General features: G+C 43.2%; 1 protein-coding gene across 3 annotated transcripts; it reads right to left on the minus strand.

Annotated features, from left to right (window-relative positions):
- Positions 1-4: 4 nt before the first annotated feature.
- Positions 5-26,846, minus strand: RFC4 (replication factor C subunit 4). Of its 3 annotated transcripts, none has more exons than XM_059920746.1 (12): positions 26,579-26,846; positions 23,932-23,960; positions 10,998-11,140; positions 9,407-9,485; positions 6,055-6,134; positions 4,030-4,149; positions 2,464-2,607; positions 2,150-2,270; positions 1,442-1,567; positions 429-509; positions 232-348; positions 5-150 (listed from the first exon to the last, which is right to left on the minus strand). In XM_059920746.1, the coding sequence occupies exons 3-12, from the start codon at positions 11,126-11,128 to the stop codon at positions 55-57; spliced, it is 1,095 nt and encodes a 364-aa protein (XP_059776729.1). In that variant the 5' UTR covers positions 11,129-11,140; positions 23,932-23,960; positions 26,579-26,846; the 3' UTR covers positions 5-54. The 3 variants fall into 3 exon arrangements, with proteins under 3 accessions (XP_059776729.1, XP_059776728.1, XP_059776727.1); XM_059920745.1 differs by having other exon boundaries at positions 23,932-24,055; positions 26,174-26,846; XM_059920744.1 differs by lacking the exons at positions 23,932-23,960; positions 26,579-26,846 and adding an exon at positions 12,509-12,760.
- Positions 26,847-27,777: the final 931 nt, after the last annotated feature.

The following is a 27,777-nucleotide window of genomic DNA, read 5'->3' on the forward strand; positions in this document are numbered from 1 at the left end:
GTGCTTTAGTCATTTTATTTTAAATTGTTCACAAAAATACATACTGAATATATTTTAACAGTTCTGAGTTAACTGCTGCATGACAGTTGCACAGAGGCCGATCAGCTGTAGATGTTCATCAGCACCATCTGCTAAGCATTTATCAACTTCCTACGAGAAAATGAAAGATTAGTAAGTAATTTCCCTTTCAGGTGTGTATGCTGTGCTGAAATGTAGAAGATGTCTACTTACAGCAAGTTTTTCTGTAATAACAGACTTCTGTTTATCAGAAAGGTTATCATTTTCTACAACCCCATCATGAAGTTGATTTACAAGCTGAGTTGCTGCATGACCCTCATCTATTAAGTCCTGTAGCAGAAAAAAAAAAAAAAGATTTTGGTATGATTTCCATCCCTCCCCGCCACCCCAGGTTAGTAAAGTGTCTTTACCTTTACCACAGCTTCTAGTTTGTCAAAAGAGCCACTCTGACATGCAGCAAATACTCCATCAATTGTTTCAGCTGGTATTACCTAAAATAAAGAATTAAAGAATTAATAAAGAATAAAAATAAAGTTTCTGGGTGAAGACGGTTGACTTGTTTCTCTGCCAAGCCTGTGCAAACTCCCTGGTGGTCTGTGCTACAGGACATGTGCCACTTCAAGTGTGGAACTGTTACCTGATGCTGAATCCACACATACAGAGTTGGGAGGGCAAAGAACTGAAAAAGGGTCAGCTTTAAGCCTTATGCTCATCTGGTCTCCAGATACGTGATGCAGAAAGCTACTGGACCTGAAACAAACTCTGGAAACATCCTATTTCTAAGATGCCACTAACAAAATGCAGAGATTGGTTGGTTTATGTTTCATTACAATACAAAATGAAATCTGAAGACAAGGGTGTGGCACAAGAGAATTCCTTTAATGATTTAATTATAAGTTGGATATGACCCTTTTTCCTTTATAAGAAAAGGGGTATCTGTTACCTATTTTAACTGCCACATCCCTGCCTGCCTGAAGCATTCTGATACTCCCAGAATGGTATAAATGTTTATATTCCCTCAAAATTCATGTTAAAAATCCCTAATGTATTTGGAGGTGGCACCTTTGGCAGGTGATAGGAGAGTGGAGCCCTCATGAATGGGATTAGTGCCCTTATAAAAGGCTCAGAAAGCTTTTTGCCACAGGACGGTGCAGGGAGGTAAAGGCCATCCGTGAACTAGGAGTCTACTCAACTAGGAAGTGTGTCCTCAGGCGCTGAATCTGGGGGCACCTTGATCTTGGATTCCCAGCCTCTAGAACTGTGATATTTTTGTTTATAAGCCACGCAGCCTATGGCATTTGTTAACAGCAGCCTGAATGGGACTAAGCACATAATAAGCATTCCATATATATATCTGAATTAAAAATTTTCTAGAAGCCACAAAAGAGCCAACTAAAAATTTAAGAATATCCAGTGCTCTTACCCCAGCAATGTCTGTGATCACCTTTCCTGTGACCTCCTTTCCACCTGTTAATCGAGTAGCACTTTGAAGAAATGTAATGGCTTTCCTTAAGTCTCCTTCTGACACTTTAACAAGATGAGCTAGTCCCTGAAGAGAGAAAAGTTCTTTAACCTGTTATGGCCAATTAAGGCTGACTTTAATAAAAAATGAAAAGCACTGTGTTAGCCTAGAGTTATGGGGAAAAACAAAATCTATTTCCATTTTTGAGGGAATGTCAGTTCTATAGTGGCAGAATTCATGGAGACAGCCTTGATTACATACAGCAAGGAGAATTCAAATTAGTTAAGTTCTGTTATAATGAATAAGGGCCTATACATTCTATCACTGTGCCAGAATTTCATCATACCAAATTAGTCCTTGCAGTGGAGTATGGGTAATGACAAGTGGAGTACGCTGTCGTGCAGAGATTGGCTGTTGCAGAATTTGCATCCTAACATGAAATCTGCCTCAGCTTTGGGTCTCTGAAGTATTGACAGATAATAAACTTCTAATAGCAACAGAAAGGCTGAACCAGTAATTCCTAGACATTCTGTTTATTTAGCTTAACTTTGCCTGAAGAATCGGCATCAGAAATTGAAGCAACACAAATTTGACTTTCGGGAAGGGCCTCTTCATAGGCATTCATCAAAGGAATTAGTAATTTACAATAATTGTAATAATAGTGATTACCTCATTGCTGATTTTGATATGTTCTTTATCAGCGATGTCTAGTAATCGCTGCTGTTGAACTTTATCTGACAGAGGTTTGAAGCGGAATTTAGAACATCTAGAGGTCAGAGGTTCAATTATTCTGTAAAATATTGGAAAAAACAAGTCAGTGGCTAAAGAAGAAACTCCCCCGAAGAACTCATTTTTGTCAAGGACAAATCAAGATTTTGATGGAGAAACTAATGTAGCCTTGAAACATTAAAATTTTTTCTCTCCCTATTTGGGGCTATCAAAATAAGGGTGCCTAGCATCCACCTTCAGGGCGTTACACATACCGACTGACGTAGTTACAGATGAGACAGAATCGGGTGGTTTTAGACTCTTTCTCCATGGTACGTCTTAAAGCTGCCTGAGCAGCTGAGGTCATAGAATCTGCTTCATCCAGGATCACAATTTTAAAAGGAGGACATGGCTTCCCGCTGATTCAGAGAAACACAAAGGAGTTATAATTCACACATCATTATCACAATCTAATTTTTAGAACATTCTCATCACCCCAAAAGGAAGCCCTGTGACCCTTAGGAGTCATTTCTTTTTTCTCTCCCAACTGTCCCAGCCGTAGGCAATCAGGAATCTACTTTCTGTTTCCACAGATTTGTCTATTCTGGACACTTCATATAAATGGAACCACATGTTGTCAACTTAATACATTGTCTTTTGTGATTGGCTTCTTTCGCTTAATGTAATGTTTTTAAGGTTCATCCATGTTGTAGTATATCATTACTTCATTTCTTTTTATTGTCAAATACTATGGCAAATGGATGGATATACTACGTTTCATCCATTCTTTAGTTGATGGATGTTGGGTTGTTTCCATGTTTTGACTACTATGAATAATGCTGCTATGAACATTTGTGTACATGTATGTATGTTTTCATTTCTTGTCAGTATATATTCTAGGACTGGAATTGCTGGGTCATATGGTAACTCATAGGGGAACTGCCAAACTGTTTTCAAGATGGCTGCACCATTTTACATTCCAACCAGCGATGTATAAGGGTTCCAATTTCTCCACATCCGTGCTAATACTTATTTTCTGTCTTTTTGCATCCTAGTGGGTATAAAGTGGTATTTTCATCATGGGTTTGATTTGCGTTTCTCTAATGGCTCATGATGTTGATGAGCATGTTTTGATATGCTTATTGACCACTTGTGTATTTTCCTTAGAGTAATGTCTATTCAGATCCTTTGCCCATTTTTAAATTGGGTTGTCTTATTATTATTGAGTTGTAAGGGTTCTTTATTCTTGATCTAAGTCCCTTATCATGTATGTGATTTATATACATTGTCAATCCAAGGTGGATATCAAAAATTGAATTATTCACTTTCTACAAATCCCTAAGTGTGCTCTGATATAAATTTAAATATATGCCAGGTACCAAAAATTTAACCTTGGAACTTTGCCACCTAAGGAGTATACACAGTTGCGTAAACATCCTTATTGAATTATTATTAGTAACAACTCCTTTTTCACTCTAAAAGTGTCCCAGTTTGGATAAGGTTTTACATTGTCACCAACTATGAAATATACTGAAGCTTAAGATATATGATAGGACTTCTAAAAAATAATATAATAGCAAAAATCAGGATTTTTATTATGAGTGTACGACCAAACCATCACATTTGATTAATAAATACTCCTTAGACAAATATCGATTAAAAACCCTTGACAGCTAAACAACTTAAAATTAGTTACTATAATGGAAAGGTCATTTCTAGGTTTAAATAATTTAGATAAAAATACAATCTAACATGAAAAAGAAGTTGAAAATCTGGCAGAAACATGTTTTTTAAACAAATACAATGACATGGTATAGAGAAGGGAAGGTGAGCTTACTTACTCTGAACGGCTTCCTGTCACAGTTAACTGGGCAAAATTCTTCACTTTCTCTCTAACTACTTGTATTCCACGTTCATCAGATGCATTTAACTCAAGAACTCTTAATCGAAAAAGTTCAGGCCTATGTCAAAATGGAAAAAAATTATGAAACATCATAGAGCATAAAGTAACCCAGGTTTAAACCATATTTTAACATTTGTACATTTTTCAGTAGTTTAAAATACACCTAGTAAACAATATGAATAGAAGGTATACAATTCATTCTGTATTTTCTCTTTTGCAAAGGCATACAGTTAACATTCTGGCTTTTTCCCATGCATTTAAAAAAAAAGGTAGATGATACCACATAATGTACTAAATTTTAAATCAATTTTCCACTTTGGACTGTATCATAAGCATCTTGCCATGTCATGATAAACACTGTAAAAAACCATTTTAATAGCTATATGACTTTCTAACCTAAGATTGTACCATCATTTACTTAGCATCCTTCTGTTGTTAGACATTTAGATAGTTTTAGAGATGTTACAATTTTAAATAATGCTGCAATGTAGCATATTTTGAATTATTTCCATAAAGTAGTTTGCTATAAGGAAAATTACTGGATCAAAAATGAACAGTTAATTTTTAAGTGAGTTTTTTAAAAAAATTATTAAAAGTAACTCTCTGTAGGAAAATCTGAGAACTCAAAAGAAAATAAAAATACCTGGCACACACTGCCAAACCCTGTTTTGAAGACTTCCTTCTAGTTATTTTTTTATATATGTGTGTATATTTTTTTTAATAGAAAAAAAACAAGAGTTGGGATTTCGTCTTTATTTTTCCTAAATAGCATGATATCCTACGCATTTTTCTACGGGCATAAACATCTAGAAAGCTCTGTGCATGTATTTTCTATTTTAAAACCACATATTACTATTAAAGGTGGAATTTATAGTTAAGTCCTTTTAGGTCTATCAAGACAAACATTATTTAAAAAAAATATTTTACAAGTTATATAATTTGGACTAACCTACTGTAGAACAACTAATAATAAACTATACTTAACAGTTTCATGATGACTACATTGCTAAGGATGATTCAGACTGGATCTGATTGAGTTGTAAAATAATCAAAAAAGCTCTCTTAAAATTTCCTTGGGAAAATGAAAGTTGCTGTCAAATAAAATCCTCGGTTCAGAGCAGCTTCCTCTTTTGTCCTCCACATTTCAACAGAACTGATTATCCTCATATATTTGGTGGTTTCAGAGGCATCTAATTATCTTCATGTGTAGGATTTCAGATGTACCCTTAGGCCATATGCCTGATATTAAAATTCTGGATTAATTAAAGATAGCCTTTGTTATGTTGGTGCATGTTGCATAGATATCAGACATGGCTGATACGTATCTTTTAACCTTAAGTAAAGGGTTCCTCTACTACAACAGTTGGCTAAGCAGAGACAGTCAGTCTAGGACTGACTAAGAAGGTGGCTCACAGAGATTTTCTGCTGTACCTGGAATCATACTGCCTCAACTACTACACACTCTGTTTATACTCAGGATACTTGAGGGCAAGGAGCTGGCCCAGCCACTCCAGAGGCAGGCCCTGGCAAGTCCAGAGCAAGAAGGAACTCAAGAAGGGGTGGTGTGCGTCAGTAGCATCAAACAGCAAATTCTATGACAGATGTGAACACGACCATTAAAAGTCATGAAACTATCAGCATGACCGGAGATAGGGTCTTCTGGTTTCCAAAATCATAATGAAAGAGTTAAAAGTGATGAAAAAAAATCACAAGGCTCCTTGTAGTACATTCAAACATTTGAACAAGGTTCAGAATAAAGGTTACAAAAGATAACAGGCAAGCTAATTTATTAGAGGGGAGGAACTGGAAATGGGCCAGCTGGATTATTAAAAAATTCAGAACAAAAATAAACCCAACAACCTCACAGAAAAATCAAATGCAAAGTTTTAGAGAATGAAAAGCAGTACCAGAGATTCTTAGTGTCAAGTCTTTAAAAAAGAGAGAGAGAGAGGTTTCAACTTACCCAAAGAGTTCCCTAGCTGCTGCCAAAATAGTGGATGTTTTTCCAGTTCCAGGTGGCCCGTAAAACAAGAGATTAGGGAGCTGTAGAAGTTAAATTTTATTTTTTTAAAAATTGTATTCTGGCACAAATAGGTGAAAGTGACTGAAAATGTCTATGGAATAGTGCAATGACTTCCCTAATAGGGCATATATATCTGAATACAAGGATTTCTTAATATAACTGCTATCATAGTAATAACAGTACTAAATCCTGCTTTTTCACAAACACTATCATTTTTCCCTAAGAGGTCTTTCTAATATCTTAAGCTGAATCAATATTTATGATTGTTCTACACCTAATCTAATACTTAGGTGGGATTTTCAAAGCTGGAATTAAAACCCTCTTATTTCTGAAGGGAATACTAGGCTTCTGTCAGTTCCCTATCCCACACCTAGGCTCAGGACTGGGCAAGATTTTATATTTTATAAAGATGTCAGTTGCTTCAAAAGGGACACAGACCAAATTGGATTTGGCCAATACTGAGGAAAAAGGAGTGAAAATGGCATACTGGGGCTTTGCATGAGCTAAAGTTCTAAGAACAGAAATATTAAAAAAACCAAGCATCTTTTAAGTGCCAGGCCGTGGTCCACATCATGATTACGTACCCTGCCTGTAGGGATACCCGCATGTATCAGGGAGATTTCATCAGTGGAAGACAGGATAAGATTAAATACCTAGTTATCTTCTTTTATACCTTAAGTCTAGCTGGCTTGGTGCCTACCAAATAGGCAACTGATCTGTGGTACAGATTAACAAATGTACTAAACTCTAATGAGCACTGTTATGAAACTGTACATTCTTTTTTCTTTTTATTTCATATTGGAGTACAGCTGATTTACAATGTTGTGTTAATTTCAGGTGTACAGCAGAGTGATTCAGTTATACATATATCTATTCTTTTTCAAATTCTTTTCCCATTTAGGTTATTACAGAGTATTGAGCAGAGTTCCTTATGCTATACAGCACGTCCTTGTTGGTTATCTATTTTAAACATAGCAATGTGTACATGTCAACCCTAAACTCCCAATCTATCCCCCAACAACGCTTCCCCCCTGGTAACCATTAAGTTTGTTCACTAATTCTGTGAGTCTGTTTCTGTTTTGTAAATAAGTTCATTTGTATCATTTTCTTTCAGATAACGAATATAAGCGATATATATTTGTCTTTCTCCGTGAAACTATACATTTCTTTCATGTACGGAAATCACTGCACATAGGAAACTAAGCAGTATGATTTATTTGCTTCCACTCTTGCCTAACCTTCCCCCTTCCCATCCATTCATTCTTCACCCAAATCAGATGCCACTCTGCTTGCTACTTAAAGCTATTCACTGTATTCATACTCCACTTAGAAAAACAAAACAGACAAAAAAAATCACCCTGCTTACCATAACCTACAAGGATGTCCATGATCTGCTCACCACCTCTCTCACTTTCTAGGTTCCAACTTAGAATGGCCTCCAACAGCTAAGAACTTTCTGGCCTGCACGTATGCTGTCCCCCATGAGCTGGGGTCTGACTCCATTCTTCTGTTTGGCAACTCCTACTGCATTACAAGTCAGAAGCCTTCCCTGACCACCCAATCTAAAGAGGGTCTCCTCTGTTATCCTCTCACTGGTCTTTGTTGCACTTGATATAATTTCCAATTATTTATTGTTATTTATGTAACTGTTGGGTTTAATTGTAAAATACCCATTCACCTCACTATATGAGAAGCTTGAGAAGATCAAGAACCTTATTTGTTCTATTCACATCTATATTCTCAGCATCTCCCACAGTACTCAGTATGCACCAAGTAAATAAACCAACATATAAATGTATTAGTTAAAAGACTACTACTGTTACACTGGTAACATACAGCTTAGGATACAAACTATGAGATACACTATTTAAAAACAAAAGCAAAAGCAAAACCTCCTAGGCTTCTTCATTTTTAAGGTTGTAACTGTTATTTTGATCCAACTACCTCAGTAGTTGTAATGATTCATCCAGTCAACTATTACAATAATTTAAATTCTTTAAAACATGGTTAAATTACTCAACCCTACATTATGTAACAGTCTGATATATATATATATATATATATATATATATATATATATATATATATATATGCATTCAAGAACTGTACATGGACCAGCAGTTCTAAAAATTGATTTCTGAAAAATCTCTTATAATTCTACTGTAAAACCCTTTAATATAAATGAAGGAATGAATTTTTTCCTTTACTCTTTAGAGTTAAAAAAATTACTTCAACTTTAAGTTTCAAAAAGTTTAAGTCTGAAAAGAAACAAGTCATTAAACAAGTGGATAAATAAGAAAGTTCTTAGTTCAGCCTCATAAATTAGATGGTATAAAGTAAAGAACTGGATCATTATCCCACTACATTTGCCTAAAGAGTTGAGAATCCCAGCAATTAAAATACATCATGTCCTGCAATCTGTGTAAATATTACCATGCAATTTAAATTGTATAGTATTATAAAATTAAAAGCTAAAGATATTTGGATCAAATCAAAACAAATACTGGTAAAGAAAAAGATTTTCAACACTTTTATAAATATAACTTCTTTCAAACTATATACTGTTTCAGTGTAATTCCAGGAAGAGACCAATGGCAGCAAAAACCAAAGAACCTCTAATTCAAAGCAGCCAGGTTGAGAGGAGGGAAGAAAATCTTGGGAATAAAGTAAAAACCACATCCCACTTTCACCTGCAACTGTTTCCTTTCCTCCACTAAGCTCTTAAAACACTTTATCATATACAATTTTAAATTGCTAATTCTTCATATGGTTTGTCTCTGAATTAATCTAAAATGCAAGTCACTCAAGGACATTTTATCCCACATATCACAGCAGGCGACATGATGCCAAAAGCAGAACTAAAGGCTCAATTTTTTTTTTGTATTGTAGTTCAAACCACATCCTAAAATTAGGTGAGCAATCATACGGTCAAAGAATCTTTGACTCTCCCTTATAGTGCCTATCATTATCTATAATTCTCATATTTATTTTGCTTACATGTTTATTCTTCTGTGTCTCTCCCCACCAAAATAAAAGCTCACGAGCAAAGGGACCTAGCCTGTCTTGCTCAATGATCTCCACTTGAGTACCATATAACAATCCCATAGGACAGAAAAGGAGATGCACAACAAATATTTGTTGAACTAATCATCCATTGTACAAATAGTAATCAAGAGCCTACTGTATATACAGGATAGTATTTAAAGGGGGCCGGAGGCTATAAAGGAAGGAAGAGGGTGAATAAATTAAGTCTTAAATCTCCCAATGACTTTAGACAGCATCTGCTACTCACATCAGCTCCTTCTAAAGACTTTTTTAGCACTGCAACCACTTCTTCCTGGAAAGCAACTTCATCCACATATTTTGGCCGACTGGAGAAAAAGAAAAGAGAGAAGTTATTCAGTGTATTATAGTAGCCACAGAAGTCTCTCCCTTTGCTAAAATACCAATGATAACTCTCTCATATCAGTAATGAAATGAGAAACTTTCATAATTGGATGTGGAAACCCCATCTATATTTACTTTAGGCAAATATATACTGAGGAATGAATAATTTTTCACTTTTCCAGATGCACTGCTTGTATCTGTTGTGCTTACAAAAACTATGCAAAAGGATTTTCTAACATCACAGATGCCAACTGGTTCAAAATGTAAAATGAACATTTGCCTAGAAAGTAATATTATGTTTTGACAACATGCCCCTAAACTGAAAAGGGAGACCTATTTAGCAACCTCAAGATAGGTAACAAAGTTACATATATGTTACATGTTGTTAATTGGTTAATATCAATTTCTCCTATCACCTAACTGCACAAAAAAATGCATACCTATTCACTTCATTGAGGGTTAACAAAATAACAAGCTTAACCAATATGGAGTATAATTTTTGTCTTACACTGTTAACTAATGATGTTAAACGAAGTTATACTCCCAACCCTAAGTTAGGCTCTGTGCTTAGCTAACTAAACAGAAGTTTTTCTTTGATTTATACTTTTCTAACTAATCAGGCCAACACCAGGCAGATATTTTATGTCAGATAATGTTATCTTGGAAAACCAGTGTATATTATAAACCAGGGTTTCATATTCAAATACCTGCAGAGTCCAGGCAGATAACAAGAGTGAAGAATTCGAGTGTAAGACAAGAGACACTAGTAGGGACTATGGTGAAGTGAGGAACATATGACCTTTCCAAAATGAGTAGTACACACATCCATCTAAGTGTTTTCAGGTGAGAACTTGAATCTAGTGCTGCCTAGTCTCCTGAGTCTGAAAATCTAGGTTTCCCCCCTTGTCTAATTTATTTAATGAAAAGTTTCTAGACTTTTATGTGAAATTTCCCATTTTTAAAAGCATTGTTGGTGCCAAACAAAACTTATGAGGGCCTTACTTGGCTTATAAGTAATCTGCAATCCTTTGGTAATAACTGAGGGTACACCAGGGGTTCCGACTACTTGTTATAATATCACTTAGCTGACTGAAATTCAAGAGCCACTTCAGGTGCTGTTTTTGCCAAAAATGTATAAACAAAAACTCAACAATTTTCAGCTATCAGTAATGAAAAGAGGAACAGATTATTTGGACTTAAGTCGAACTCCTAAGAGCTTATAGAAACTCTGTTTTCTTCACTGCTGTATTCCAGCCCCCAAAACCGTAGACCTGAGTTACAGAGAAGGCTGTAGTTCATTCAGAAAATACGTGAATTCAACTAGATTATTCTAGGTACATTTCAGTTCCAAGGTTCTATGACTTATATAATTGGGTGATTTTTAAGGCAACATTTAAACAGGCAAATCATCCTCCTCTTAAAAAAAAAAAAGGTGATCAAAACTGGTCAGAGAGATAATTTATTAACTATTTCAACAAAAACAAAAGCATTCTTACTATTTTTCCACCCACGGAACAGGTTTGGCTTTCTTGTTCTCTCCACTACTTCTGGCAGTGGCGGCTACTCCTCGATCCTTAGTCAATGGTGGTTTACTGCTGATAGATGTGCCTTTTAGAAATGCCTGCATGGTTACTTCACCCTGACCAGGTGCAAGACAGAAACGGAAAAGCTCTTTTGAAACCATCATGAGGAAGTACAGCCTGAAAGCACACTTAACCTTATGCAAAGATGTTCAAAAAATATTAAATGAAGGACATCACCCCATGGCCTAGCATCCTCTGAATGCATTCTACTGAGGCCTACAGGGACATAAAAGAGGCCAAAGTGCTGAAGGAGCTTAAAATGTACTTATAGGGACTTCCCTGGTGGCACAGTGGGTAAGACCCCGAGCTCCCAATGCAGGGGGCCCGGGTTCGAACCCTGGTCGGGGAATTCGATCCCGCATGCATGCCACGAGCCAAAGATCCTGTGCCAAAGATCCTGTGCGCTGCAACGAAGATCCTGCGTGCTGCAACTAAGACCCGGCACAGCCAAAATCTATAAATAAATATTTTTAAAAAATCTACTTATAGTGAGGGACTTACAGAACAAAGTTCTATAACTTTAACAAGCTTTTTGATAAATATGATGGCATTAATGCCCAAACTGTACATGGGTCTCAACAGTCTCTTCCGTCATGGGCCTAACTCTAGCTCAGACCCTGGAATGGACTCAGCAATTAGGAGGAGTACTAGGACCACAAATGAGAACCTCCACTTCTCTTGGGCCTAGAGCTCCACTGGAGAGCCTATTTTATGGGCAGAGCCCGTGCCTGCCTTCAGACAGAAGCTTCTGTGGGGAGGGGAAGGCGGGGGGAGGCGAGACACTTGTTAAAATGGAAACAACTGTTTTTCTCATAGCATGCTCATTTGAAGAAACCAAAACAATTCGGAAAAGCATGAGTAGTTTTAAAAATTCAAAATCTCACCCAGAAGATAAGCACTATTAACATTCACGTAAACATTCTCCCAGGCAAGAAAAGGCTGTTTTTAGGGATAGTTTGTCTGAAAATCCCCAGCATTAATGGCAATTCTATTTTTTCACTGCTGTGTCTCCAGTGCCTGGTACAGGATAGATGCTCCATAAGATTTGGTGACTGAATTACCACTTATCAGACTCAGTTTCGCCTTCTGTAAAAGAAGCTAAGGCCCATTTCATAAGGCAACTGGGTCAAATAAAAGAATCGTGCAAACACACAGCTCTGTGCTTGGCATATGGGTATAATCAATAAATAAAATAAACTGTTAACGTCTGTAAACAACTAAGGTTTTTAACGTTATTGGATTACTCAATCCCTGCCACAGGCTGCCAAACAATAATACCGCCCAAAGCAGGACTCTGAAGGATGCTGGATTGAGCCACCCGTACACCAAGGGGTGCGCAAGAGGTGAAAGACATCACAGGGGCATCGAGGGCACAGGAGGAGAGGAAAGCGAAGGCAGCCCTCGCAATTTCTCCGGCTGGTCACCTGTTCTCCCCGGCTCCCCGCGTGTGTCCCCGGGCACTGCCTGGGCCTTTTAGCCGCTCGTCTTGAGAGCTAGGACGCCACCGGCTCGTTCCTGAGGTTTCCGCGGCAGGGAAAGGGCGAGGTGGTCGCGAAGTCTTAGCCCCGTTCCCCAAGCGGAGACTCTCAGGCCCACGAAGCCCCGAGCCGCCAAAAGGGGAGGGAACCGTTAAGGTAGCCGCGGTCAACAAGCAACCCGAGTTCCCGCCACCGAACAGCGGCGAAGGGCAGGGCGGGAACACGCCGCACGTCAAACGTCACTTCCGCTCCGCTGCGCGCGCCCCGCCTTAAGGGAGCCGTATCCTCCTATTCTGTGGTGTTTAAGCTGATGAGACACGCGGACTTTCGGGGATGCTGGGGCTGGATGGGAATGAGTCCGGAGGTGTAAATAAAGCTCCATCCTGTCCCGACGTAGCCCTCCGACTAGAGGCTGCGGAGCAAGGGAACTTGAGAGCGGCCGTCTGTAGGAGAGGCTGGGGCCGAGGACACGCGTGCTCAGCGGACAGGGGCGGGGAGGGCTCCGCGAGCGCTGACCCGCTAGGGAGGTTGAGGAGGGGCTTGTGGGCCTCGAATCGCGGAGGTCCGCTCTCTTTTGTAGGTACGAGCCTGCAGAACCTGTAATTCATTGGCAGTCATGGGCATGTCACTGGCATTTCTGCGGCGACACAATTCGGCTTGTAACCTGCTTCACCCCAAAGAAGGCCGGGGATTGGGGAGGGTGGAGTCTATCCTTCGCCAGAAGAGGGCGCCGTGAAGATCCCTGTCCTCTCCCTGCGGCTTGGTCGTCGCGGAGCAAACCGTGTGTGCTTTAAGGGCGGAGACGTCGGAAGAAGATGACTTTCCTTGCCCTTTTGGGTGCATGTGGCTTATATCTCTATTAGTGTCTGCCCGTTGGTGAGAGGGAGGGCCTTGCCGCGCAGCTATGGTCAGCTAATCTCAGGGCCCTGTCCAGAAATCTGGTGGTGCAGACGCTCAATAAAAGTTACAAGATTGATAATGTTAACGCCACCAGGGTACATGCAATGTGTGCTCTAGGCAAGTGTTTGAGGCCACCCTTTTAATCTTTACCCACTGCTTGTCTTAGCTCTGGATTTTTCCTAAATGTTATTGAAATCTGAGCCTTTTGAAATGCTGCCTTCGCTGCAGACCTTTACTAATTACCCTAACCCACAGGGTTGATCTGGGTCTTCTCCAGATGAATGACTTTGATTTGGCACATACTCATCATGATACTCATTGTTAACTTTACATGTTCATTTGTCTTTCAACGAATGCTTATGGAGTGCCCATACCTACACTGCGAGGTGCTGGGGATACGGCAGAGAACAAGCTGGAAGGTCTTGCCCTCAGGAGAGTGACAGTGTGATTTGTTATGCAGAGGAAGTAGGGGCTCTGAATATATACATCCCAGGCCTAAACTAATCCAGGGGTTAATCAGATTAAGGGTGCTTTGTGCTACTTTGTAACTCCCACAGGCAGGGCCTGGTACAATCTCTGGACAGTATAAAAAGCACACAGTTTACCTATCTGGTCACTGGTTTACATTGTCAAAACTCATCACAGTGTACATTTAATGTTTGTACATTTTATGTAAATTATACCTAAATAAAGTTGATAAAACAAAGATCTGTGAAGGTAGGTGGCATTCATTTGCTACCTGAACACCACAACCACACAGAGGGAGATATAATCCCATTTTACAAAGGAGACTCAACCTTAGATGGATAAGGTTAACAGCAAATAAGCAGCAAAGCCAGAATCCACATCTAGGACTGTCTGACTCTGGAGTTAAAGCTTGTAATTAGTCACGAGGCAGGTCCAAGGCTGGCATAGAGGTGCCTTTATCCTAAGTAGAAAAAAAGAGACCTGAATGGTAGCCTGTTAGGGCAATTGGTTTAGAAAAAGTCCCACGTTCCTTCAGTATAGTCAGCCCTATGATGGGGTGAAAGTCTTGGTGATTAGAGGTTGGGCTGGATTTCGGCCTCCACTTGCTGTTCCATTCAGCTGGCCGTTCCATTCTTTTTTTTTTTTTTCTTTTTCTTTTTTTTCTAATTTAGGGAAGGCTCTTTTATTTATTTATTTATTTTTATATTTATTTTTGGCTGTGTTGGGTCCTCGTTTCTGTGCGAGGGCTTCCTCTAGTTGCGGCAAGCGGGGGCCACTCTTCATCGCGGTGCGCGGGCCTCTTCACTATCGCGGCCTCTCTTGTTGCGGAGCACAGGCTCCAGACGCGCAGGCTCAGTAGTTGTGGCTCACGGGCCCAGTTGCTCCGCGGCATGTGGGATCCTCCCAGACCAGGGCTCGAACCCGTGTCCCCTGCATTAGCAGGCAGATTCTCAACCACTGCGCCACCAGGGAAGCCCCCGTTCCATTCTTGAACACAACTATAGGTAGCATCCTAATCCAGGTATTTCGTGAGTTTATGTGTGCACCAAGTACTGTCTCTGTCACCAGAACAAGAAATGTCATTATATAAATACATAACATTTTTTTGTATTATACATGGGTGCTCATGTGATCAAACCAGTTACTAAATTTATAATAGCTTTTATTATTTTTAAATGGATATTCATTTAGTTACTATTATGGTACTATAATGTGGAAATTTGTGAAGTTTTTCAATGTTAAAAGAGGGCTTTCAAAATTTGAGTACAACTCTACTTAGTATGTTGCCAAGACAGTACTGTACCTGGATTATGATTTATGGGTCCATTAGAAAAGAAAAAGACTTGGATGGAAATTAAGATTGCTGTCAGGTGTGGGAAGAACTAGACAGTGGATGGCCGTGTCAATTTTAAAATCAGGAAATGCAGGTGTAGTGGATGTTCTGGTGTGCCACCTTTCAGGACTGAGACACTCACTCCTGTAGTTGCTTTGAGTGTCAACAGCTGACAGCTCTCAGCTGAGTCCTCTCCAGCAATTGTCCTCAGCCAAACACAGCCACTTTGCCCAGAGTCACTTTCCTTCCTTGGGGCAGCCCACCTCCAAGGACAAATCTAGGAGAGTTATAAAGGCTAAGCCATTTTGCCTTATGTGGCACAACTCATGGATTGTCCCAGCCCCAGATCTCTGTGCACTTGCATCACAGTACAGCCTCTGCCCAGTCCTGCTTCCCTGACCCCTCTCAGGTGTTGGTCTCTAGAGTACCACTTAATTAAAAACCTACATGCAAGTCTCAGAATCTGTCTTCCTAAGGAATTCAACCCATATGGTTGCTACAAAAAGTAGTCCTAGAAAAAGATCCTAAGATGAAATTTTGAAGTTGGATCACCTTCCAGCCTTCTGGTAATGAGAACCCCATCTCCAGTGATAGTGGGGACTGATAGCCCCTGGAATGGTATGGCAATTGTTAAAATTTTCACCAGTGGAAGACTGGAATGGGATGCCAGTGGAAGGGAATGTACCAACAGAGGCAAAATCCCAGATGTTTTAGGGAAAAGCAATTATAAGAACTTTGGAGTTGGATGGCCACTGGGCGATGGGGGGCTCGTTAATTTATTAAATGAAAGACTGATGGTGATTAATTGCCAATTTCAGCCCAAGTGAGAAAGCCAGAGGATCTATTTGACAGCTTATAAAATGATTCACATATCCTGCAGCCAGAGGGCAAAAAAATCTGGGGCCGGACCAAAAAACTAAATTTTAGGAGTATCAGAGTTCCAGAGAAGTTTAAATTCTCAGCCTCACCAAGTCTGCTACACTAAGGTCAAGGCATTGACTGGGAGAAAAATGGGATGCTGATACTTGAAATGAAGTCACCTGGGTTGATGCATTTGAAAATCTTAAATTTCCCTATTTCCCTGAATGTTTTTGATCTATAGAAGTAGCTCATTCTTCCCTGTTAGAGGCTGATGCTAGTCTCTTGGGGATGTCTGTATATGCTTGATGATGTAGAGGCTTCTGCCTTGTACACGTCTGCCCTTACCCCCAACCATCTATTCCACTTTCCACTCGCAACCACCAGAATGATAGCCAGGATTAAGTCACAGTGTAGCCCACCTGGGGAAATGCTGTGACGGCTCAAGGTAGAAAAGGACCATATGGAGGAGCTGCAGGACTGCAACGTGAACTGGCAAAGCAGGAGAGCATATATGGGACCGCGCTGGATGAAGAGGAACAGAATACACAGTTGGAAAAGGGAGATAAACCTACAACACAGGATTTAATAGCTTGGCAAAGACCCCAGGTAATAGTATTTGGTTGGCCCTTGGAAGCTTGGAAAAAGAAACAGCCCACACTAAATAGGTAGAAATGCCAGAACTACAGTGGGAAACACTGGGGGAAGAGGTCAAAAGACTCACAGAAGTAGGATATACTATGTAAGGCCAAAAAACCACTAGCCAACTCAGTTCTTGGGATATAGTGTTCTTGTCCAAAGTGATAAGGATCGTGCTGATGAGGAGGCCTCCAGCGTCGTAAAGAAGCTCAGTGGTGGGCTGTCCTCTGTAGGCCAAGGCTGCTGGTAGCAGATGCTGGGACAGAGCAGGATTTTCTGATAGCCATGGAGACAATAGACTTCCAAAATAACAGAGGCCAGATGGCAATGCTTAACTCTCAAAAACAAGATAGGTGCAATTGTCATCATGAGTGGCGAGGTCAGAGGCAGTCAGGGAGTTCTGACTCACAGAGAGCTCGGGAGGTGGTTGATACAGCACCACATCCCAAGGGACATGACAGATGGGCAGCAAATGAGACTATTGCTCAGTCTATACAACCAAAGCAAGGAGGCTGAATGCAGCCACGATAATAAAAAGTCATGATCACTTTCTAAGTTTCCAGACCTGAGCCAGTTCTCTGACCCAAATTCCACTGACTGATGGAGAAACAAGGTCCTTATGAATCGCGGCATGCGTGTAACTGAGCAGGACCGTTTGAGGTCTTCCCAGAATAGACCCCCACCCATGTCCTCCGCCTGCATTTTGTCTGCAGAAAAACTTTAGTTAAAGAATAAATTTAATCAAAGAAGTGAGGAAATGCAGAAAGAAAGGAAAACAGTCAAGCAAGACAAAATAATAATACTTTAGCCATTAAACAAAGTCAAGGACTTTAGTTCTTAAGGACTATAGATAATATTCTGAGCCATGTCCTTTGAGCTGTTTTGCAAATACTGAAACCCCTACCAGGTGGAAGAAGTTAACTGTATGCTGCCCACAAGCATGTAGACCCCAGACCAGTTGGAAAGAGAAGGTTGATGTTGGCTCCCAAATACTTCACCTCCAGCCAATCAGCAGAATGTCCACGAGCTGATCGTGCCCTGCTTCTTGAACACTATGAGACTGCCCACTATCCCCTCCAGGGTGGGACACACAGTCCTGAGGGCATTAGTCCATTGTGGCCCCCTTTGCCTGGCAAAGCAATAAAGCTATTTCTTTCTACTTCACCCAAAACTCTGTCTCCAAGATTTAATCCACCGCCTGTGTACGGAGGCCGAATTTCGGCAACCTGAGTAGAGGTTTCTTCAGTCCTTGCCCAAAGCCATTTATTCATGAGACTATACACTGGGGGGGAAAGAAGGATACAAAAACCTTTCAAGGACAGTTGGATACAAGGTGTGAGTTGAGGAATCCAGGGACCCAACGCATCCTCATAACTCCCTTGTTGGAATGGGTGGATAAGGGGTCAGGTAGTAAATGGAGTTTGGACTCAGGTCTGGCTCATGGTAGGTCACTGGCTCCACAGACACACTCACTGATCATTTCTTGGTTCTCAAAGGAATAACTGGACTAGCCATACTTAGGTACTGGCAATAACCACATCGGTTCCTTGTCCTGTGCAGTACGGGCTAGTAGCGAAAACCAAGTAGAAGCCTTTGAAACCCCCTTACCCTCCCCAGCCAAGATGGTAAATCCAAAACAATACCATATGAAGTATATGGCAAATATTAGCGCCACCCCACCCCCACTTAAACACCAGAGTCGGCAGGAATGGTGGTCCTCATCACACGCCTTTTCTATTCATCAGTATGGCCCCTATAAAAACTAGATATATCCTGGAGGATAGCAGTGGGTTACCATAAACTCAACCAAGTAGTAGTCTCCCAATTACAGCTGTGAGCTAGATATTGTATCTTTGCTAGATCAGGTTAAAATGGCCTTAAATATATAGTATACGGCCATCAATCTGATAAACGTATTCTTTTCCATCCTTATCAGAGGACCGAAGCAGTTCACATCCTCATAGGACAGGACACAGTATCAACTCACAGTGTTGCCTGGAAGCTAAATCTGCCCTTTGCCCTAATATAGTCTTAAGGACCTGGGCCATCTGGACACTCTGCAGAAGATCACATTGTTTACTATATTAAATGGTCAAATGAGAAAGAAGTGGCAAATGCACTGGAAGACTGGATAAGACACATGCATTCCGGAGGGCAGAATAAAGGCTAGATGAAGATTCAGGGGGTCACGACTTCAGTGAAGTTTTTAGAGATCCAGTGGTTTGGGGCAAGCTGGAACATATCCTCCCATCCCCACCGCATTAGGACAAATCGTTATCTCATATCTCACACAACTAAGAAGAAAGCACGATGCCTGGCAGGCCTTTTGGATTCTGGAGGCAGCATGTTCCATATTTAGAAATACTGCTCTCACTTATTTCCTTAGTGACAAGGAAAACTGCCAACAGGAACGGGTTGTGTAGCAGATCTAGGCTGAGATGCAAGCATCCCTGCTCCTGGGGAATTCAACCAGTGGGCTACACAACCAGGTAGACTCTATGGGACTAGAGTTATCTGGGGTGAGAAAAGATGCCATGTGGAGGAGAGCAGAATCACAGCATAAGGCCCTGGGGTCCTGACGCAAATCTATGCCATCTGCGGCGAAGAATCATTCAGAAAAGAGATGCTTCTCTGCTAATGGGCCCTGGTAGAGATTATGCACCTAACCATGGGACATGAAGTGACCGAGTGTCCAGATTTGCCATCAGGAGCTGGGTTCTGTCACATTCACCAGGCTTTAAGGCCCAGGAGGAGTCTGCAGCATTCCATCACAAGGTGGAGGTGGAGGTGGAGGTGGAGGTCTGGGAACAGCCATGCATAGGACCAGAGAATACAAGCAAGCTGCATGAGCAGGTGGCCCAGGCTCCCGTGTCACCTACACTTTGTACCAGTGCCTGTCTCTCAGCTCATATGTATGATTGTGTATTGGTTTTCTATTGCTGCATAGCAATATTATAAACTTAGCAGCTTACATTAGTACGTACTTACTACTTCCCAGTTTTTGTGGGTCAGGACTCGGGCATGACTTAGTTGGCTCCTCCAGGTTCTCACAAAGCTGCAATTGAGACATTGACTGGGGCTGTGATATTATCTGAGGATCACCTGGGGAGCTATTCACTCCCAGCCTCATGTGCTTATTGTCAGAATCCAGTTCCTTGCCCATGGCCACATTGAGGGGTTTAGTTTCTTGTTGTCTGTTGGAGAGATGCCCCCTTCAGCTCCTGGTTCCCGGTTCCTTTCCATATGGCAGCTCATAACACAGTCACTTGGTTCTTCAAAGCAAACAAGTCACGGGGAGTGCCCTTGTGAGATGGGCCCTACCATCTTATGTCATGTATCATGTACACATTCTCATGTTCATCCCATCACCTTTGCCATATTCCACTGATGAGAAGCAAGTCAGAGAACCTTCCCACACTGAAGAGGAGGGGATTACCTAAGAGAGTGAACACCAGAAGGCAGGGGTCCTGGGGGCCGCTCTAGAATCTGCCTGCCTCAGACCGCATGAAGACAAGCTGACAGAGGAGGAAAAGCTAAGCTTGGTTCACAGATGGGTCAGTTGGTATGTGGGTGCAAGACAAAAATGGATTGCAACTGCTCTGCACCCTCACTTGGGGTGGCTCCTTTGGCCTGCAGGAGACAGTTTCCTCCTAACGACAGCTACAGGCAGTGCCTCTGGTCATCCACTTGGTGAAGAAAGAGACGATGCCTGGGGCAAGGATGCCCAGAGACTCATGGGCGGTGGTCATGCTGGCTGGTTGGCCAGAGACTTGAAAGGAGAAAGACGGGAAGACTGGGGATGAAGGTGTCTGGGGAAGAGGTGTGTGGCAATGTGGACCAAAGCAGTGGGCTTGGAATGTGAACATCTTTGTAATATATGTTAACACCCAGCAGGGAGCATCTCCCACGGGAGAGGCACTAATCAACCAAACAGAGTGACTTCCAGGGGTCCTGAGCCAGCCTCTGCCCTTGGCCACCCTAGCGTTGGCACAATAATTTCATGAACAGAGAGGACACGGTGGCAGAGATGTAGGCTATGCATGAGTCCAGCAGCATGGGCTGTTCTAGCTTCTGCACTGCTCGAAGTCCAGCCTGACGTTTACAGAAACCAACGCGCACGCCTCTCCGCTCAAGCACCGCCTCTCAAGGATGCCTACCACCCTGTTCCTCATAAAGAAAGAAAACGTCACAGAAACAAATTTCTACTCTCTAGATTGTCCTGGAGATCCTTTCTCCCTAGAGTAATGTTTCTCAGGACCATAGCTTCAGAATTACTTGGGCTTGTCACTACTGTGGATTTCCAGACCCCACCCAACCTACTGAAACAGAATCTCTAGATTGGGTGCCTGGGAATCTGCATTTGTGGAATATGGAGGGTTTAGTCAGTGGCCTTTGACTACAATTCAGTATCCTAGCTAAATTTCTCCCAGAAAACAATCCAATTGTTATGAGATGGGGAAAGAAAATATAAGCTTAGGAGTGTCAAATTGAAAAATCACTTCACCATATTAGTAGGACAAACCCGTTATTCAGTCGCCAATTTAGAAACACATTTATAGGGTCCCTCTGAGCCTGGAACTGTGCTCTAGGTTGTGGTGGGAACGAAGAGCATAAAGTTCAGATAAGAAGGAAAACGTCTACACACATAAAACCTCAGAATTGGAGGACAGCCCCAGAGGTGTGGTCCCAGCCCCTTCCTTTCACAGGCAGGCCAACTGAGGGTCAATTTCACACAGCTTTCCTGCAGCAGGACCAGGTCTCCTGAGCCTGGCTCACCAAGCAGGGTCTGATGAAATGTCACTGCGAGTGATGCCCACAGCAAGGGCTCTAGGAATTCAGAAGGGCCTCCGCGCCCTGTGGGTGAGTGAGCGGGAGCGGGGCCTTGGGCTGGTCCCCGAGAGATGAGACTCCAGGGCAGAACGCAGACTCAGGGGCATCAGGCGACAGGGGAGGGAGGCTTCAGAGGTTGCCAGATCAGGAGCATCAGGACCTCACCTCTGCCCAGCACTCACACAGCTCTGACACCCACGCATTATCGCCCCAGTTCATTCCTACACCGCCCGACCCCACCTTCAGCCACCGGGACTGCTGGGCACGATAACTCCGGGACCTCTGGGAAAGGCCTCCGGGCCCCCAGCGACGAGGGCCTCTAAGGCGACAGGACGGGCCCTGGGAGCCGCTGAGGGGGTGGAGACAGGGCCTCTGGAGACAGCCAGGCAGAAGGGGCCTGTGCCCAGAGGCAGTTACAGAGTCAGAGAGGCTCTGGGCTGGGAAGAGAAGAGCGTAACCCGACGCGTGGGACATGGCGGTGCAAGTCAAGGAGGGCGGCAGGCCCTGTGGCTTGGGACAGCCTCCTCCCGTGTGGCCTGACCCCATGTGACAGGGAGGCCTAGGGACACTGGGAGATGAGGCTCACCGGGCAGGGGCTCTGGCGGCAGGCGGCTTCGCAGGGGCAGCACGGCGCGTGGTACAAGGCAAAGCCCCTTTGTGGCACAAGGCATCGTACAAGGCCGCAGGCCCATCCTAGCAACTGGGCAGCTCGTGCCGTCACATGCGTAATAAAGGTGGACCCACGAACCTTTGAAATCACCGAGCTGCCGTCAAGGGAGCATGTTCAGTGATGACTTGGAGCCTGGCTTGAGAGGTTCATGGGTAGAGTGGAAGGAAATGAGGTTGAGAGAGAAGGAGGTAAGCCTCGAGCATCAGGCTGAGGTGGACAACACCTGAACAGAGAACGTGATCACTGACCCAGGGATGTTTAAGTTTGCCCCACCAACTTACACAGTTTGGGCTCATCTATGTTCTCTTTTGGTACACATAGGGAAGAATGGAGCATGGTGGGAGCACTGCTATTACTTATTCAGTATTAACAGAGCTAACTGTCACAACTTGGAAGGACCGAGAGTCAAGGCATGCAGGGAACACAGCAGGATGGGCTGAGAAGTGGGAGAGGATGCCAGGACCAAGTGAGCCAGGACTGTAGAAATGTCTTCTGAATGTATGAGAGGAAGAAAAGATCAAATGCATGCATTCATATACATTTAAGTCTGTGGTTATAATGTTTTATGTGTGTGGTGGCCTTGTTCCTTTAATACTTGCTTACCCGTATGTGTGTGTGCATGTGTGTGTGTGTGTAAAATAAATGAAAACTGGCTTCACTGCATAGAACAGGGAGATCAGCTCAGTGCTTTGCGACCATCTAGAGGGGTGGGATAGAGGGGGTGAGAGGGAGACGCAAGAGGGAGGAGATATGGGCATATATGTATATGTATAGTTGATTCACTTTGTTATAAAGCAGAAACTAACACACCATTGTAAAGCAATTATACTCCAATAAAGATGTTAAAAAAACCCAAACACTGGCTTCAATTTGAGTGCCGATTTTTTTTTCTTTCAGCCTGAAATCAGCTTCTGTATGAAGCATGCAAAAAATTGCTGGCTTGGGTAAATACTATTTTTATATTTAAAAGAAGTATCATATTTTGAGAGTTCATGTTGATTACTGATTTTCTTAGCTTACTGCAAGGAATTTTTGATGTTTATAAGAACGATACCAATGCCCTCTCAGTGATTATTAGTAACTCTGATTCCTCTTGGTTCTACACTGGTTTGAAAAGGAAATACACACTTCAGAGATATACTGGTCTAAATGTACAAGCTTAAACTCTGGTTTGCAGAGCAAAACTTTGCAAAAGGTCCTAACCTAGCCTAGTAACCTACACTCATCCTGAGACTCCTTCCTTCCTGAGATCTAGGTACTATTAGGGCAGATTAGGCAGAAACTAGCCCTGTGAGTTAACACCCACCGGGCAGCAGTCACTTAGGTGGCAGTATCACAGGGTTAAGTGCAAGTGCTCAAGCCAGCTCTGCTCCTTTGGTCAAGTTAACTAATCTCAACGTGCCTTAAATTCTTAATCTTTAATTTTACAAAATGGGGGGGGACACCTTGCAGTCTCCCTGTGAAGATTCAGGGAGATGGAGCTCTTAGCACAGCACCTGGCTCAGGTAGTACTTACCTTCACATTATCACAATGGTACCGTCCAATATTTCTTTCTCCAAAGGCAGGGAAGCAAGTTCCCGGGCTTCTTTAAGGCAACTCCAGCCCCCTAGTCAAAATGACTCTGTTGATATGCTAGAAACGGTACTAAATTTTGCATATACAATGCTTACCTTCCTTTTCCATTAGACAAAAGAAAAATCTGGAAGGAACCAAAACATAGTTTAACCATTTAAAATCTGTGCAGGAAGAGCTGCCTCCCAACCAGCAGGATCCAGAGTGGTTTCGTTCTGCCATCTAGAGGACAGGAAGGGAAAAGAGAAATTTCAAACAAAATAATTGCTCTTAGATTTTTGTTGTCAACATCCGTAATTTACCAAAAAAGTATTTTCTTTCGTCTTTTTTTAACTATAAAACATAATAGTTAGCATTTTTTAAAGGCTTACAGTCTGCCAGAGGCATGCTGAAATCTTTATAGGTATTTCGCTTATCACTACATTAACCCCATGAAATATTGATAGGTCCCATATCTCATTCCTATTTTGGAAATTAGGTAAGAGAGGAACAGAGAGGTGAAGGAACTTGCCCCAAATTATACAGTAAGAAGTGGAAGAATAAAAAAGTGTTTTCTGAATAGTGTAACTTAAACTCTCTTCTGAGTTCACTTATCAATAAATTCATTTAACTTTTTAAAAGCAAAACAACAACCCAGTATTCTAAACATTAGGCATTAAAACTAAGTCCCCCCAAATGTTCATATTTACAAAGTGTGAGTTTCAACTATTGTCTGTGGAAGGAAGAGAATGCTCTCAAGTTCTTATCATCGTGAATTTTTCTGGCCACCGTTCCCATTTATTAGACCCATTTCTGCAAAGCACTCTGCATTTATTTTGGCACACAGACTGGGAGTAGCCCAGAGCCTCTGAGGTTTATGTCTTTCCCAAAATACTGGGTGAAATCAGTGGGGAAATAAAATAGTTCCATTCATGTAAAAAATGTACACTAACATAAAATGTTGGTGTAACCAAGACGAATATTTGTTAAGGCCCGTGTGTTTGAATTAGTTTTTTGCTGGTGTATGTATGCACAAATTTCCTGTTTTTATTTCTAAAGTCATTTCCTTAGGTGTCTATGAGGATTTCTATCTTGTCTGGGATGAAGACGTTGGCAGCCAAACTGCCCCCAAAATTTAGTGACAGCAGCATACCTGAAGTGGCCGGTGCTGTTCCGAGACTGTTTTTCACTCCTGTTACTACTAACAATAATAGCAGGTGCTATTTACTAAGCTTCTATGATGTGTCAGGCACCATTCTTGATGGATATACATAATGCTAATCCTCCCACTAAACCTCTAAAGTAAATATTGTTGTCTTCACTTTGGATGAAAAACTGATGCTTGTGACCCGCCATGAGCAAATCCTGACTGTGCCCAGGGCCTGACTGTAGTGAATAATCACTGACTGGCTGGCTGACCCTTCGAGGTCAGTTTCTTCCCCTGGAAAATGAGAAGATTTGACTAAGAGATGTTCTCTCAGGTTTTGCCTGATTCTAAAGAATTCCTCTGTTAGGAGCTGTGGGGTTTTCAGAAGTGAAAAGATTTTGTCCCTGCCACCAAGTAGCCCAGGGTCCAATGAAGTGCTGAGGGCACACACACAGTGGGATGTTGTGTAAGAGCAGATGGCCTCAAAAGGACATCATGGCAGGCATCTGTGTGACCTCCCACCACCTCTCACACACCCCCTTCTTCATTCTGTCCTCGTCTTCTTTCTCTGTTCTTCCTTTCCTGTGTCCCTACCATTTCCCTTCTGCTCCTCTTTCTTTTCTTTCTCCCTCTGCCTTGCCCTAGAAAGGTGTTTTTCTCACTGTGGGTTTTAACTCATTAGTAGATCATAAAATCAACTCAGCGGGTCTGGACCAGCATTAATAAAAATGAATGAACACGATACAAAACTGTTAAAGAGTATCAATCACAGTGAGGGTAATAGTGTGTATAACTTGTTTTAACCTGTCTGTCTGCACGTGCGTGTACACTGTATCAAGATGTAAACTTTACATCTTATTTTACCACATTAGGAAAACCCTGCTCTAGACTAAAATGGGGGCCCCCACCCCCAGCTGTGCCCTCTCCAGTGAGGAGCCCACGTGCACTGACGGTCCCCAGCAGGGAGGTGGCATCTGGGTCTTGATATTGCTCGGAGGATTGGTCCTCTTTCCAGCTCAGGCAGATCCTTACCTGGAGGCAGGGGATGATAGCCTGGCTGACCCTGAAATAATGCAGTCAACGCGTGGCCAAGTGTGTGAGGGCCCCTCTGTGCCAGCCCTGTGCCTGGCTGAAGGCCCTCACCCTCCCCATCCTGCAGGGTCCACAGGAGAGAGGGGAAAGCAGCCCCGGCACCAGGTCATCATTTCACTTACCTCGAGGAATGGCTGGAACTCGTCCTCACGTCTTTCAGTTCCCACGTTGCCACCCGCCCCACTACCACCCCGGGCTCCTCCCAGCGGGCGGCTCTGGGGTCCCTGGCACCCGGCATTGCCTGGGGCACTGAGGCCACGGCCCCTGGAGACGCAGCTCTTCTATTCACGCAGGGGGTGGTCAAGGGCGCAACTGCTCCTGCTCTGTTCCTCCCTAAGAGCCTTCCAGCAAGACCGCCATCCCTCCGTCCTCACTGTCTGCTCCTGGTCTAAGGGGACCCACGCTGGATGACCGCCCTAAAGGGGCGTCTCTGGGGGTTACTGCGGATGCCCCGCGGTCACATCTGGAGGAGGGCGGTGGGGGGCGCCTCCCAGGGCCACTTTCTCCTCCACGCTCCCTCCGCTCACCCCACCACGTCCCAGGAGCAGGAATTAAACCAGGCTTCGCCCCTGCGTCGTCCGGCGGGGTCTCCGGAGGCCTCCAGGAAGCGGCCGCCCGGCTGCTCCCCGTCGTGCTCGCACAGCCCTCCCTGCCCTGCTCCGGGAGGACCCCGGGCCCCGAACGCAGCTTGGCGGGAGCCTCTGGGCGGCAGGTCGGGAGCTCCCTCTTGCGGGCTGCCTGCTCCCGGAGATACTATGCCCCCCCCACCGCAACTGCAGGCTCCTTCCGCTCCGCTCCGCTCCTGCGCCCGTCCTCTGCCCACAAGGCCCCTCCCCCTGCAGTCTCACCGGAACTGAAACTCTCTCCTGCGCTCAGATTCCTGCGGGATGGATTGGATTCAGCTGACGCTCCACCTGGGGCTCCCTCAGGTGGGATCTTTCTGCAGATGCTCGCCTCCCTTACCCGATTTGGGAGGCCACGCCTTTAGTGTGGGGTAGATTCCAGCTGCGGTGTTTACAGGCCAAGGGAACTTGGCCAAGTGATTAATCCTCTCTCATGTGAGTTTCTCGTCTGTAAAATGGGGCTGAGGTCCTTACACAGTTGTGTGAGGCTTAACTTTTGACAAATAACTGACATCCTAGCGGGCACAGAGCAGGGTCGGAATTTGGTGGGCGTTGCTGTTCCCCACAGTGTCTTTAACAGCCCTGGCGCGTGACAGGTGCACAATGGTGTGACTGATTAATTAATCAATTCATTGTTGAGAGAGGCACGGGGTATTCATCCCTCTGATTTTCCCACGGGGAGAGCAGTGACTTCTGGCAGAGGCTGCCAAGGAAATGGGAAATGGGCAGTAATCAGGGGAGAGAAGGACGTAAGGAAGAAAGGAGGGCGGGAAGGAGGGAAGACAGGAAGGTCGTCAAGCACAAAAAGACAATCACCGTTTTCTTGGAGGACGAGGAGGTAGGACTGTGAACACCACGTGGACATGTCTTCTCACAGTTACAGAATTTTGAGCTGGAAAAGGGAACCCGGAGATCACAGGCCCCCTCCTCCCGGCTCAGGTGAAGCAGTGCAGTCCTGGGAGAGGAGGGAGAGATGGCGAGAATGGGTTCCTGGGGACCGGTGAAGCCCATTCCGTCCCGCCATAGGCTGCGTGGCCTGTCCTCCCACGCCCTCTCCCCCACGGCCGGCCAAATTCTTCCTTTCTTTCCCTAAGGTTGCTCCA

The sequence above is a fragment of the Balaenoptera ricei genome, chromosome 4 (assembly GCF_028023285.1).
Source record: "Balaenoptera ricei isolate mBalRic1 chromosome 4, mBalRic1.hap2, whole genome shotgun sequence".
NCBI classification, from domain to species: Eukaryota; Metazoa; Chordata; class Mammalia; order Artiodactyla; family Balaenopteridae; genus Balaenoptera; species Balaenoptera ricei.